Below are 15,428 nucleotides of genomic sequence, written 5' to 3' on the forward strand. Positions count from 1 at the left end.
GAGGTGGGAGGTGGGAGGTGGGAGGTGGGAGGTGGGAGGTGGGAGGTATGCCCGCCCACCCCTCCTCCTCCAGGTAGCCTTCCCAGGCTACACGCGCGCGCGCGTGCACACACACACACACACGGCCTCCCGTGGCCACAGCTAGGCTCTGTCCCCGTGCACCTTCCATGTGTCCAACACCCACAGGCTCAGGCACCGTGTGTGCATCTAACGGCAGATTTAACCAAGCACAGCGAGGAAGACAAATCAGCCACTACAATCAACCAGATGCTCCCAAAGTCAGAAGGGAAAGACTGGATTTTTTGCTGTTTTGGAGAATCCATGCCACCCATGTTCTGTGTCTGCCTGTCTGTCTGCACTGCTGTGCATCTGTGAGCACACGCTGTGTGGCCTGTGTCCTTGAGTTTGCAAGTCTGTGTGTGCACGTCCTGCTCCCATCCCAAGATACAGTGTGGTGCAGGGCACTGTCAGCCTTCCTGTCCCCAGCCTTCCTGTCTGCCTGGCACCATCCACTGCCTGCTCCAGAGAGTGCAGAAGAACACCGACCATCCTGGATCCCCATGCCCACCCTACCCCTAACTTGAGGCACCACCTTAGGCTGGCCCCATCCCCTCACCCTCAGCGTACTCATCTGTGAAGTGGGAGGACGGCCCCCCTCGCAGGGTTGGGGTGAGGGTTACACTGATACAAAGCATCCAGCTTTGTATCACCCTCGGTCCCTAAGGGTTCCTGTCCCTTTGTCCTGGGGAACTTTTGTGATCAATGGGCAGGTGCTGGGAAGGGCTTGTGCCCTCACCCCCAGCTCTCCACTCAGCCTGCCAGCCGTCCCTCCTCATCGCCTGCTCCAGCCCCACCACGTGTGCAGCTGTGGCCACGCCTTCACACGGCTCTACCCTCCCCGGTCCCCACAAGAACAGTGATTACACTCCAAGAGTCTTCATTCTACAGCAGAACTAAGGATGTCTCCCTTCCACCCAGACGGGTCCAGGGCCCAACTACAGATGGACCTCAGTTTAGGCCAAGCCCAGCACTGCCAATCCAGACCCCACGCACAGCCGGTCTGAGGGTGGGTGGAGGCGTTCTTCACTCCACCGAAGGCGGCCCCTTCTCTCAGCAGGCACCCAAACGACTGGGGTGACACACGCCTCCATGGAGCCAGGGGATCTGGCCTCAAAACAGACACTAGGGAACAGAGGCTGGAGGCTCTACCTGTCCACAGCGGCCACTGCCAGGCAGCTCCGCTAACCCGGGCCTTGTGGGCCTGGAGCCAGCCTGCTTGGGTTCAAGCCTGCTTCTACCACTTCCCCGCTGTGTGACCTCAGTCAAGTCACTTACTCTCTCCGAGCACTCTTCCATAGGCCCCTTGCGAGGATGAACCAAGTTCACGCGTGTGAAGCACTTAGAACAGTGTGCGACATGTGGGCCGCTTGATGTAAGTGTCCACCATTATCATTACCATCACCGTCATATTATCATGTGTCCCCAGCGGTAGCACATCTGGTTATTCAAAGACAGGAATCTAGATTCTTATGTCAACTCTCCCAATTTTAAATGTTGGCAGTTAATGTAAACCGGAAATGCTATGTTACCCAAACACCACAGATCTGAGCAGGAAATGCCACCCCTGGGGGTCAGCTGGCTGCACCTCCCAGGGCTTCCACAACTATACACACGTTTCAGGGTCAGGCCCATCTCCAGGGTGGGTCTCCCTCAACGTGGGGTCCCAGCCCGGGGGCCCGGAATGGAGGTTCTCCCTGCCCCCTTCCCTCTTGCTCCCAGGTCCTACCTAGAGCAGAGGTAGGCAGCGATGGTGAGGACGCAGGCCATGGCGGAGATGACACAGCCCACATAGGAGAGGAGAGTCAGGTAGTGCTTGTGTATGGCGTCCACTTCCACAGAGGTAACCTGGGTCCACGAGGCAGGTCAGGGCTGGCCTCAGTGCCCCCAACTCGACACTGAGGGTTTGCCCAGATGGCGGTCTAACCCGTGGTCCCTGGACGGCCTTGGGCGTCTATGAACCACACCTGCCCCCCAAACTGAGCAGAGTGTGGTCCCATGAGTGCATTTTTCACCACATTCTCAAATGGAGATCCCTGTCCCACCAAGGTCAAGAGCCCTCCGCCAGAGAATCCCTTTTCTGTCCTGGCACTAATTATTTTTCTGTAGCATTCAAAACAGAAATAAGTTTCCTGTGAGGCAGTGAGCTCGCCATGCCCAGAGAGAGCTGGAAGACCACTCCGGTCCCTCAGGTGCTAGGGTCCTGAGATTTGGGGAGAATGAGCCTAGTACACAAAGATTCTGAGATCTTGGGGGCACTGAAGTAAATCACAAGGGCCTCAGCATCCCCTTGAGGGCTCTTTAGAAACATACTCCTGGCCCCACCCCAGCCCTGTGGAATCAGAATCCTAGGTTAGGACCAGGAACCTGCATTTTTATCATGCACCAAATTTTGGGAATAAAGAACAAGGGCTTTAGAGACCAGCTCTTTTACTTACTACTAGCTGTGTGAACTTGAGTAAATTGCCTAACCTCTCTGAGCCTCAGTTTCCTTATCTATAAAATGGGACAACAACAGGAGTCACCTCGGGGCTTGTTGTGAGGAATGGATGACATATATGCGAGAAGTGGCGGTCACACAGCAAGAACCCGGCCTGTGTATGGGAGCAGGGAAGGAGGGGGCCACGCACCATCAGCACTGCAAAGTAGGTCAGGTGGTTGCAGAGGCAGGACGTCTGCGTCTCTCTCCTGATGGTCTCACAGCCCACATCGCTCCAGCTCCCTGGGCTGCTCACTGAGGAGGGGCCAGCATGGGGCTCTGAGATCAAGCCCAGCACCCCAGCACCCCACTAAACCCCACAAATGCACGACTGCATCACTCTTCTGAGCCTTTGCTCCCCTCAGCAGATCCCTAGCCTGACATCACTCCCTCTTCAAAGCCCACCTTCCTCCAGGAAGTCCCCCTTGATTAACTCCATCTCCCCCACTTTCCAGGACCCCCTGGTACCTGCCTCCAGGTACCTGCCCAGCTCAGAGGCCCCTCCGCACTCACATGTCAGGTCTTCAACCCAGAATACACACTGTAGAGTCACATTCTTCTGTAGGGACAAGAAAGAAGGGGAGTGGGTCTCACGACAGTCTACTCCTTTCCAGCCAGGCTGAGGGAGTCAGTGCCAGGGCCCCACCCCTTTTGTACGTGACTGGCCGATGTCCTCAGCCAGTCATTTTGTTAAAGACGAGTGATTCAGAAGAGAGGGGGACAGGAGGACATGGAAAACGGGGACCCTTGTGTCCTTGGTTGCTCTGCTCACACTCACCGGCTGTGGCTGGTGCTGGAAGGTGAGCACCATGGGCTCCGAGAGGTTGGCTACTTTGGTGTTCTGCACGACGATACCCAAGACCTTCTCCCCCAAGACCTGGCTGGAATTCTTGTCCTAGGTATATGGGGTGGGGGAAGAGGGTAGGGAGGGGGCTCAGGACTGAGAAGAAAAGCTCAGAAGTTCCCCAGACCTTGTAGCCTGCTGTCTCTGCCCAGCACATTGCTCCCAGATTTTGAGTCTCCCTCTGGAAAAAAATTCTTGCAAGGGTAGTCATTTACACCATAGTGAGAATAACACTCTCCCAGGTCTAAATCTCCCAGGGAGATCTGCACGTTGCTATCCGATTTCTGACTTTACAAGGACTATTGGAGGAAGGGGCTGGGCTCCATGCCTACCCTTCCACCTCTCCGTCAGACAGAAGCTGCTTTCCCCTGGGGGAGGGCCCGAGGACGACAGCCCCATACCTGGAACAGGGCTTGGCTGCTGAAGTCTACCAGGAGGAGTCTCTTCTCAGCCTCCTGCCTCTGGCCCTTGGTCTTCTGGAAGAGCTCGCGGGGCAGCAGCACCGAGTACTCCAGGATCTCGCTCTGCTCCCCCTGCAGACCAGAGTCCCACTGGGGCTCAGCCAGAGGTGGACCTCCAGATCCCCCCACATCCCCCCAGCACATGCCTTCCTGGACGCTGCCATCTCTAAGCCCACCTCCTTCAGGAAGCCAGGCCTGACTCACAACAGCCCTTCTCACCCCTCCTTTCCCTGGCACCAGCGCTGGCTGGGGTGCCTTGTTGTTAGAGCCCAGGGCCCCAGGGGCAAATGGGCCTGGGAGAATCACATGGTATTCTGGTGTCTGGGCTTCAGACACTGACCCTGCCTATGGCTCCCTGGTGTGCTGGGGGATAAGGAAGGCAGGGTGTGTAGCCCTCTGCCCCCAACTAGGCCCACCAAGGGCAGGCTCACAAGAGGGCTCCAGGCACAGGCATTTTGGTGTTGGTTGTCTGTCCACAAGGATGTGCCACAGGAGCCCCCTGTGCAGGGTCCAGGTCCCTCCCCACCTCTGTCCCCACCACTGTATCAGGAAGGGTCCTCAGTTCCGCCAGGTAGCCACTGACTGAGGTAGTCTTTGGGCCTGAGGCTTCCTCATCAACACACATCTGGCTCCCGGGGGCCCAGAGGAGGGGAGTGCTCGCGGCCTCCACATCTGCTTCCTGCCCTGGCCACTATCCTGACCCCTGACCTCCCGCTGGGAGTGGATGCGCAGGTCCTGGAGGCTGGCCGTGGGCTGGAGCTTCCACACCGTGGCGTTGACCAGATCTTCCTCAAAGGACACCGTGTCCCCTGTGAAGCTCACAGAGGTCAGCTTCGACTCCAGGCTCTGCAGCTGCCTGGCAGTGGGGAGAGAGGGTGGGTGACTGCTGGGTGTGAGGGGCGGATCCAGGCGGGGGCAAGTAGGCAGGGAGACAGAGGGAGAGGAGAGATTCAGGCAGATACACAGGAAAGAATGTGGGGCAGACAGAATGACCTGCGGGGGTGGCAGGGAGTTAGCCAGAGCGTCAGAGCAAACAGGAAAGGAGGTGGGTGGGAACCTATCCTCGGACTCGGCCACCAGGTTGTGGGCCCAGTTCTGCCTGGACCGACCCACAATGTGCAACAGAGCAGCCCTACCCATCTCTGGGCCTCAGTCTGCTGAGCTGTAAAATGGGTCAATCCTTTTCACTTTATTGGTGGAGAGGAGGGCTTGGGTGCGGCTGACCTGGGCTGGTGGGTGTGACATTTGTTTTTAATGACTCAGGCGGGGGGCTTGGCCTCCAGGGCTGTATCTCAATTCCTCCCGGAGAAGATGGAAAGATGAGAACATTCCAGCCCCAGGGGAGGTTTCCATACAGCCGCCTGCTCCAGGTCCCTGCCCTGCCCTGCCCTACCTGGGTCTGGGGGATGCCTCCTCCTTCCCCCTCACACACTGGGACCCACACTTACTGGTCCGTGGGGGTGAACGGGGGTCTCCTTGAGCTCTTCCGGGGATGCTTCAGAAACTGGCTGAGCCGCTGGAGGTCCCTTTTCAGCTCACATGTGTCCACCGAGGCGCTGTGGGAGGTCTTCAGGGGAGGAGCTGGGGGAGAAGGATGGACAGACCCATCAAAGGCTGTTGAATGAGGTGCCCGGCCACACTCATTACACTCTCAGTTAATCCTCCTGTGATTCTGAAAGCTTCTATCCCCATTTTATGGAGCAGGAAACTGAGGCTCCAAGAGGTGCAGTGGACTTCCCCAAGTCACTCAGAGCTGCAGCCAGCCAGACGGGGCTCTGTCCTGTGGAGCCCCCAGCAACTCCAGCCCCAGCAGGGTGGGCTGGGACACACCTACCCAGGCATGCTTCTGACTACACACAGGGAGCTGGGAGGGCCAGTTCCCCAGGGCCAGCCAGGCCCCCTTCAGGAGGAGCTGGGGGGTGGGGGGCTTGTGTGGTGGCTCCAGGCCCTCCACCCGGGTACCGTGCACCCAAGGGCTGCAGACTCAGGCACCTCCAAGGCTCAGACGGGACTCAGATGAGGTAGGCAGATGGGAGGAAGGACATGTGGGGAGGGGGCATGCCCTATGCCAGCAAGGAAGGCAGGCTCTGTGCTCCCATCTGAATTTACAAGGCAGAAAGCCTGATTTTTAGATCATTTGAAAACCCTGGCTCATGTTTTCTAAAAACTCTCTACAGACCAAATAAGGGCAGGCCAGATCTGCTCTTCAGGAAGTCAATTTGCAGCTATGCCTGACTTTGCCCTAAACCCTCCCAGGCTGGGGCAGAATCCCAGCCTGGGGGCAGGGAGCCCCATCTACCGCCCTGGCCCCTGTCTGCTGCCCTGGGCAGCACCTGGGCCCACTGCTGCCACCCCCCAGCATTTCCAAGGGCCCAGAGCTGCTAACATATTCAACGCCCTTTGGCCCCCGCCCCTGGTAGCCCCGCCCCAAACTGGAGCTGCCTGAAAGGCCCCAGAATCAGGGAAATCCTAGACCCTAAGTAGAGCCTCCACCTCCTTTGGGCCACCCCCTCCTCCCTGCCCCCACTCAGCACTGAATAGAAGGCAGCGGCCACACCACACCTGTCACACCCCAGCCAGACACACAGTCTGCACACCTCAGTGTCAGCCTCCGGCCTCGCTGCGTCCTGACCTCTGACCTCTTGCTCTCCCCCGCACCCCTGCCTCCATCCCCTCGTGCCAGTCAGCTGCTGGGTTCAGATCCTGGCTCCCTCACTCACTAGCTGTGCAACTTTGTGCCTCAGTTTCTCCTCCGAGAAATGGGGGTAAACAACCCAGGTGATGTTGATGACGCGGAACTTTCCCTCCGCCTCCTGACCTCCAGTCCCATCTCTCCATTCTCTCTGCTCCCACCCTGTTCACTCCTCATCCTTTACCTGGCCTTCCCCGCAGCCGCTGGATGGCACTTCGCCCCTCCACCCTCACCCCTAACTTCCCACAAACCTCCCCAAAGCACACCTTGGATCACACTCTTCCACTCCTCGGACACCTTCCCTGGCTCCCCACTGCCTGCGGACAGAGCCCCTGCTCTGTGACCTGACATTCGGCCCCGTCTGCTTTAACCCCGCCGTGCATTTTGCCTTCCCCGCCTCCAGGCCTTTGGCCAAGCTGTTCCTTCTGCCTGGAAGTCGCCTTACTGTGGAAGGAGAAGATGAAGCCGGCTGCACTGGGCAGACTGGTGTTCTGGGGGTTCCACCAGGAGCTGACAGAGGTGGCGAACAGTGGGGCCCCCTCGGCCAGGCTCTCCTCCTGCTGCCGGAAGCACAGGAGGTCAGAGGCTTGGTTACTCAGCACGAAGTCGCTCTTGCCGTAGCGAAGATGCAATTTCCCAGCATGGCGGTTCCAGTAGAGGCAGAAGTGGTAGAGGCCCCTGGGATGAGGGAATGACCTAGGAGCCAGATGGGCTCCAGGGAAGGGCGCATGGACTGCGAGGGCCTCCTCAGTGTTCTTGATGGAGATGTGCAGCTCAGATGTCCGCTTATAATGGAGGCTGCTGTTCTGCGTCTGGTTCCGCTGGCCACAGAAGCGGAAGTCTTCCCGGGGGCCCCCGCCACGGGCACCTGAGGAAGCAGAGACTGAAGATGGGACTCTGGGCCCGGGGGCAGGCTCCGGGCCCAGAACACAGGAGCCCAGTGCCTAGGACCCACACACATTCCAAGGACCTATACCTCAAAGGGTCTCCAAAAATGTGAGTCTACCCTATTCAAAGATTATTGGCTTCAAAATATGAAAAGAACTCAAAATCAATAATAATTTCAAAGACAAAATAATATTTTAAATAGCAATAAAACATTTAACGAGGCCATGCCTGCCACAGACAGTTGTGCAGGCTGTGCACTGCACAAGGATGCACTGGCTGCAGAGGTGAGTAGGGCCAAAACCCAGTCCACGTTCCTTTCTCCAAGGTACCATCATCCACTTGCTAAGCTGTGTCCTCAGGCCTGTGCCTGCCCAAAGGGGTTAGTGGATGTGCTGGCAGCTGACCTAGACATCCGTAACATAAGGATGGCATTTTAACGTAAGTCCTAGGGTACCTCCAGGAAAGCCTACCTGGAACCAGGAGCAGGCCCAGCAGGAACGGCACTGTCTGCAGCAGCACTTGGGCAGCCATCTTCCTCCCCAAAGTCACCCTGAGAAGTCACCGCCTGAAAGAGGACAGGAGTGTTGGCTTGAGGGCCTGATCCACAGGGTGGCTGTGCCAGCCCTGAAGAGGGAGAAGCCAGGGCAGCGTGGATGTGGGATACGAGGTGGGGAGGCAAGTGTGGAAACAGTCCGTGGACCTCCCCAGAGCTGCCAGGAGCTGAGCATCAAGAGGCAGTGGCTAAAAGAAGACACACAAATGGCCAACAGGCACACGAAAAGATGCTCCACAGTGCTAATTATTAGAGAAATGCAGATCAAAACTACAGTGAGGTAACAACACACAGGTAGAATGGCCATCATTAAAAAGTCTACAAATCACAAATGCTGGAGAGGGTGTGGAGAAGAGGGAACCCTCCTACACTGTGGGTGGGAATGTAAATTGGTGCAGCCACTATGGAGAACAGTATGGAGGTTCCTCAGAAAACTAAAACTAGAGTTGCCATATGATCCAGCAGCCCCACTCCTGGGCATATACCCAGACAAAACTATAATTCAAAAAGATGCATGCACCCCTATGTTCATAGCACCACTATTCACAACAGCCAAGATGTGAAAACAACCTACATGTCCATCGACAGAAGAATGGATAAAGAAGATGTGGTACATATATACAACGGAATACTACTCAGTCATAAAAAAAATGAAATAATGCCATTTGCAGCAACACAGATGGACCTAGAAATTATCATGCTAAGTGAAGTAAGTCAGACAGAGAAAGACAAATACCATATGCTACCACTTATATGTGAAATCTAAAATGACACAAATGAACATATCTATGAAGCAGAAACAGACACACACACATAGAGAACAGACTTGTGGTTGCCAAGGGAGGGGTGGGGGGGGGTGGGGAAGGGATAGATTGTGAGTTTGGGATTAGTACATACAAACTATTACATATAGGATGGATAAACAACAAGATCCTACTTTATAGCACAGGGAACTATATTCAGTAACCTGTGATAAACCATAATGGAAAAGAATATGAAAAAGAATATATATGTATAACTGAGTCACTTTGCTGTACAGCAGAAATCAATACATTGCAAATCAACTATTCTTCAATAAAATAAAATTAAAATACAAAAATTAAAAAAAATTAAAAAGAGGCAGTGGCTGAGTTCAAGTCCCAGCTCCACCTCTTGCTCGCTGCATGACCCTGTCAAAGGGTCATGGAAAACAGGACGAATAATAGTACCTCCCTCCAGATCCAGCAGTGATGGGGTAATCAGGCTAGAACTGGTGGGGGGGAGAGGTTCCCCAGCACCACCAGGAACCACCCCAACCACGCTGCCCCCTCCAGGCCTGAAGACACAGGAAAAAGGGAGCTTGCAGGGCTCTCCTCCTGGAACCTCACCATCATCATCCCTAAGACCCAGCTCAGAGGTCACCTCCTTCAGGAAGCCTTCCTCAACTCCCTCGACAGTCAGTCCTGGCCTCCTTTGGCTCTCTATGTCTGTGTGTCTGTTTCTGTTTCATAGGGTCCCATTTGCCAACTCTGAGAGGTGCAGGATGGTACATCCCTCCTCCTGGTGCTAGCCAGGGAGCTGCTGATCCATCTCTGTGCACAGGGCCTAGTGTGCACGGAGGTCGCTGGGCAGGTGGACAGTGAGGGAAATGGAGTGAAGGATCAGTGCAGCCACAGCGCCCTCTACAGCCAGGGGATAGAGGAGACAGGCACTTCCTGTTATGGCCACCAGGGGGAGCCAGTTCCCAGAGCAGCTGGAAAGGCAGGGGGACGTCCCAGTCTGGCCCGGAGACATAGTGTGGCCCAAGTCGGGGGAGATCCAGTTCCCCTCAGCCCCATCCTCTTGTAGAATGCCCCCACCCCCAGCCTCTATTAGCTGAGTACCTACTACCTGCCAGCCTGTGCTGACCCACACCCCTCACCTCTATACCTGTATTAATCTTCATTCCAACCCTGTGAAGTCAGCCCTACCATTGGCCCATTTCACAGACAGGGAACCTGAGATCCAAGGAATTAAATGACTTGCCCAAGATTGTTCCAGACACCAAGGGCTTTCCCTGCCTAGTCAGAACTGTAGTGCCTGGCAGGGAACCTGCGTGCCTGGTACTTATAGAGAGATGCTGGGTGGATTGGCCCTCCCCACTGCCAGCTGGCCTTATGACTGAGCTGGGTGCTGGCAGTCACGAACAGCCATCCTCATCCTGTGAGGCACCACATATGGCTGTGGTGACAGATGCAATCATCTGCCACAAGCCAGACAAAAGGAAGCCTGGCAACCATGGGGCATGAGAGGAGTTTGACTTTGGCAGGAAACCAAGGAGGGCTTCCAGGAAGAAGTGGCTTTTGGATGGAATATTTAAGGGCAGCATTAAATGGAGGGGTGGTCCATGCAGGAGTTCACTGTCTCCTTCCTGGGCTGGGCCTTCCTTGAGCAAAGCTGGCCCCCTCAAGCTAGAGCCCGTCTCCAGTGTCCCACCATGTGTAATGGAACCCCAATTTCTAGGGCCTGGTCAGGCTAATCATTGGTCAGTTGACTTCATCATCCTGCCCTGGTGACGTCACAAGACCCCTGAGAGGAAGGATGTGAAAGTGTTTGGGGGAATGGCTGCTGTTTCCTACATTGTGATATTTAAGGTTTCACTCTGCGTCCTCTCTGAGCATTTTGGCTCCTTTTGGGTTTTTTTTTTTGGTTTTTGGTGTTTTTGTTTTTAGGGAGAAGGAAGGATTTATTACTTGCTGCAAGTAAGGAGAACACTGGGGATCTTTCCAAAGCAGTGTCTCCCATTTTGGCTCCTTTTGAAACTGCCACTCCAGACCAGTGAAAGGAAATCCAGCATCCAGGGACAGAAACATGTCTCTCCTGAACCCTTTCCCTTTCCTTCTTTTTTCTGCCAGTCGCTGTCGCTGTCTACATCTGATCCCCAATCCAAATGACACCTCCTCCAGGAAGCCCCCCCCCGACCCCTGCTTTGACCCCTGCTTTATATTTCTGAACTCAGAGCTCACAATCACTTTGCAAATTTGGTCCCAATTTTCCATCTATGGCATTTGGATTCAAGGCCCAGAAAGGGCCAGTGATTTCCTGACATCATACAGAAAACAAGGATGGAGCTGGCCAGAATCCATGTATCTCTCCGGCCCACTGACCTTCAAAGTGAGCTACCACTATCGGTATACAGGGCCCAGGACAGGGCACAGTCATCTGCTTTCATCAGTCCTCCTGGATTGATTCCTTTGAGAGCAAAAAGGTGGAAACAGAAAGTGAGCTCCCCATCACTGGAGGGATACAAGTGCGGCTGCACCACTGTGAACTACCATGATTCCAACAGACAGGGATCAATGGCATGACCTGACATTCCTGGCTCATCCCCACTCTACCCTGGCGACTTGAATAGCCACTCCAAGGTGAACAACTCTACTCCTATGGACATTCTTGGGATTTGAGGGGAGGGACTGCCTGGCTTCCTTTAACCCACCCTTAGTAGACTCTGGAGGCAGACCGTCTGGGTTCAAATCCCAGTCCCCCTACTCAATAGCTGTGTATCCTTGGGCTAGTTACTCACCCTCTCTGGGCCTCACTCTCATCACCTGTAGATAGGAATAAAAATTGAGACTACTGCAAGGGTCGTTGTGAGAATTAAATGAATTGATACCTGTAGAGGACTTAGAGCAGGGCCATGCACACGGCAGGCACCATAGGTGTCAGCTAGATATCTCTGTATCCTTCCTGACCAGCTCATGCATGCCCCTCAATCAACCCCTGGGCCTGTCACAGGTTCCTACTCCTACACCTTCCCTCCCACCCTCCATGTAATCCCCTCGGGGCCCCCACAGCCAGCTCAACTTCCAAAGCACCTTGATGGGAAATTCTTAGAGCATGAATTTCCTTTCCGGGAAGACTGAAACCCCACCCAGAAAACTTCCCTCCTCACAGCCTGGAACTGAGCCTGTCCCCAGAAGCCTCTAAAGGACAGGAGAGCTGAACTGGGGCACCATCTACGTTATCATGAAATCCTCAGAGCCACCCTGTAAGGCTGGTCCTACTGTTTTGCCATTTTACAGATCAGGAAACTGAGACTAGGGAAGGGCCATCTGTTCCGAGATCTCCACCAGTGGAGCCAAGACACAGACCTCAGTCTCACCCTAGAGAACTCCTTGCAGCGCTGGCACTGTCAGTTTCTAGAGATGCATGCCCCCCTGGCTTTGGGAGACCCCCAAAGAAAAGGAGAGAAAAATGGTGGGGCCGGGGTCAGCCAAGACCACAGGCAGTGCAGACAACTCCAGCCTGGGAGAGAGGATTTGGGGGGCCGAGCCCCCTAGGGATGCCCCCATCCCCCAGCTCCCCTTCTGGAGCAGCTGCCCTTGACCTCAGGCCTTCCGTAAACACAGAGAACAAAACAGTCTGGCCCAGCTTGACACAATGGGGGCCACCATCACAGAGTCCCCAAGGATCCAGGCAGAGCGGAGGGGACCAGGGCTCCTTTAAGCCAAGACTCCCCGGCTGCCCATCCCCAGGGCTGGCTGGGCCCGGGAGGAAGGGCCCCGGGCTGCGGTGGCGCAGGCCCAGCCCTGCCCATCCTCGTGGTGGGGGAGAGGGAAACGGGCAGGGGACCCGTGGCTCACTTTCTCCCGCCGGGGCCTGAGTCACTTCCTCTGCCATCCATGTAGAGCCACGAGTCACCGCTGGCCCAGTCCAGGCTCCTGGAAAACCCATTTCCTCGGAGGATGGAGGTGGAAGTTGAGTGGACAGGACCTGGGCAGCTCTGCGGTTAACCCTTCCTGGGAAGGCACCTCCCCAGGAAGATGACCTGGATCTGGGCCCCCCATATCTTTCCTTCTCCTGCCCATAACATACACCGTGGACCACAAACTTATGCACCCCCCCGGCCAACCTGTCTCTTTGTCTGGAATGCCTTTCCTAACTCCATGACCCAACTCATCTTTTGAAACTCAGTGAAGACACACCCTCCCCATGAAGCTTTGCCTAAGTGCCCATCTGCCATCAGAACTAACTTCTGTGTTCTTGGTGGGGCTCAGGGAAAGGGGCCAACCATGACCTACACTCAACCCTATGTGCCCCCCTTTGCCATGAGGAGTTAATATCAGAGGTACCCAAACCCACCCACGGGTCAGAACCACCCGAGGAAGTTCACTAAAATGCAGATTCACAGGCCCCTGCACCCGGAGGAGCAGATGCTACAGGTCTGGGGTGGGGCTCGGGAGTCTGGCTTTAACAGGTGTCCTGTTGATTGACACTCCGCGGGCTTAGAGCCACCGGCTTACAAGGCTGGGATAACACCAGTAGTCCTGTTTAACAGAGGCAGAGGCGGGTAGGGCCCAGCCCCAAATCACTCAGATGGTAAAAGGTTGGCCCTGGACGGGGTCCGGGGCAGCTTGCTTCCCCGCAGTACCTCTTCTCAGCCTCACTGGTGGTGAGGATGAATCCCTGGCTGGTTCACCCAGCATTTAGCAGGGTGCCAGGAACCTGGAAGGAGCCTCCCAAAGCACAGCTGGGCGCAGGAGGGCGTGGGTGGGGGAAGGAGCCCCTGCCTGAGTGGGTCTTCAGGTGTGAGCCTGGTCTTGCCCTCCTCGGGGGAGGCGGGGGAAGGGACAGTACAGAGAGGACCCAGCTCAGCTCTCCAGCTCCAGCCCCCATCCTCAACTGCTCTCCGGTGGGGGGAGGGGAAGAGGGGGTAAAACGGAGCTGCCGGCTATGCCCCTCCCCTGAGCCGTGGGCAAAGGGCCTTAGGAAAGAAGGATTTGGCCAAGAGAGGGGTTGGCGAGCGTGAAGTCCTTGAGGGTAGAAGCACACACGAGTGTGGATGTAGGTGTGTGTGCACGTGTGCATGTGTGCACCACACGTGTGCGAGAGTGAGGAGGAACGTTAGAAGAGAGCGGAGGCTCTACCGCAGGTGTTTCCTCCACAGGAGTGGTGTCGGGGGTGGAGAGGACCCTCCACCAGCCGTTTCCAAACTCTTTTGTAAATGTCAATCTAACTTAGAAACACCACGTACCCAACAAACAAATGAGGTGCCCCCATCAGACCCGGTGGGACCCTGGACCACGCCTCACTCCCAGCCCAGCCACCAGCCTCTCAGCAGTGCCCGTGGCTCCTGGCAGCACAGCTGGCACACATGGAGCCCATCTCTCCTCCCTCTCGTCCTGCTCTGCAAGCCGGGTGACCGAGGCCCCAGCTAGGTGACCACACAGAACTCCCCACAGGAAGGGTGTTCTGGCCTGGCTGGGGAAAACAGAGTGACCTCAGGTTTCAGGAATTTTTCTACAATAAAAGAGAATAAAAATTAAGCTAGCTGCCTCCCGCAGGGGCTGGCGGATGCCAAGGCCTGGCCTGCTCACTGCCCGGATGGGTCCCACATTCGTGCACCAGACCCGCTGGAGGGCTGCCCCGCCCGCGCAGGGCCCACCACCCCACACCTTCTGGTCCAGCCAAGTCCCTGGGCCATGGCTCCCTCTGCGTGCCCAGACGGGCCCTGGCCTTGCGGGGAGACCGGGGAAGGGGAGGAACGGGGCACCTGCCCAGGTGAAAGGACGCTGGGTTCTCCCGGAAAGCCAGCTATCCAGAGCCACCCACCTGGTGGCCTGCTTTATCTGGAACTGGAGTGTTTGCTTACGAGGCCTCAGAGAGGCCAGCCGACAGTCACCAGAGATGAGCCTGGGCTTGAGTGTTCCCACCTCCAAAGCTCTGCACACACCAGTCCTCCTCCCTGGGATGCCAGCCTTGTGACACGTCTGTGAAGGTCCCCACACCCTGGGCCTCAGGCCTCCACATCCTCACCCGACTGCCCCCCACAGTCCAGCCACACAGTGCCTGGCAGAACAGCAGATGGCGAGTGGGAATAAACAGAGGTCTGTCTGGCACAGTGAAAAGGGAATCCAAGAAGAGTGAGGGGGATGACAGTTCCCGTTCAGCAAGCGCTCACTTTGCGCCCGGCACCGTGCAAAGCACTTTTCCCAAATGATCGTTCAATCCTCACCTTACATCTGTGAAACAAATGCTATTATTGCCCCCACGTTAAAGACAAGGAAACGAAAGTCCAAAGAGGCTAAGTGATATCCAAGATCACAGAGCAAGTAGCCAAGCCAGGATTCAAACTCCAGTCTACCAGATCTCAAAGCCCATGCTTTTAGCCACTGTGGTCTCCGGAGTCCCTTCCTTCCCTTCTCTGGGGCTATCTCCCTGATTTTACCAAGAGGTAACTTTGCTAAGCACTTCCTAAGAAGCTCTAGTTCCCAAGTTAGAGAAATACTGCAGGCACTACTTGGTCTTGTGAATTAACACATCAAAGGTTCTGATAAGTCCTGCAGAAAGAAAATCTACAGAGCTTGGTCAGGCTTAGTTTCCCAGCCCAATGTGATGGTGCATCCTCTTTTGCAGGACACCTGTTACCAACATGAAAAAAAGAGCTCTCAGAAATCTTGACACCACATAGAAAAGAAGCCTGTCAATATCCCCCC

The 15,428-nt window shown here is 55.7% G+C and overlaps 1 protein-coding gene across 4 annotated transcripts in view; it reads right to left on the reverse strand.

The window, feature by feature from the left end:
• The window catches only part of ADGRG1 (adhesion G protein-coupled receptor G1), a 40,808-nt gene that overhangs the window by 6,125 nt on the left and 19,255 nt on the right, over window positions 1–15,428 (reverse strand). For all 4 annotated transcript variants that reach the window (XM_029208061.1, XM_029208034.1, XM_029208045.1 and 1 more), the window contains 9 exons: window positions 7,892–7,986; window positions 6,979–7,401; window positions 5,290–5,422; window positions 4,550–4,697; window positions 3,782–3,913; window positions 3,315–3,431; window positions 3,050–3,095; window positions 2,688–2,791; window positions 1,787–1,905 (listed from right to left, as the gene is read on the reverse strand). In XM_029208061.1, the coding sequence (XP_029063894.1) occupies window positions 1,787–1,905; window positions 2,688–2,791; window positions 3,050–3,095; window positions 3,315–3,431; window positions 3,782–3,913; window positions 4,550–4,697; window positions 5,290–5,422; window positions 6,979–7,401; window positions 7,892–7,952 (1,283 nt within the window). In that variant the 5' untranslated portion in view covers window positions 7,953–7,986. The remainder of the gene's footprint in view (window positions 1–1,786; window positions 1,906–2,687; window positions 2,792–3,049; window positions 3,096–3,314; window positions 3,432–3,781; window positions 3,914–4,549; window positions 4,698–5,289; window positions 5,423–6,978; window positions 7,402–7,891; window positions 7,987–15,428) is intronic.

The sequence above is a fragment of the Monodon monoceros genome, unplaced genomic scaffold, assembly GCF_005190385.1.
Source record: "Monodon monoceros isolate NGI ecotype Baffin Bay Population unplaced genomic scaffold, NGI_Narwhal_1 Super_Scaffold_10, whole genome shotgun sequence".
NCBI lineage: Eukaryota > Metazoa > Chordata > Mammalia > Artiodactyla > Monodontidae > Monodon > Monodon monoceros.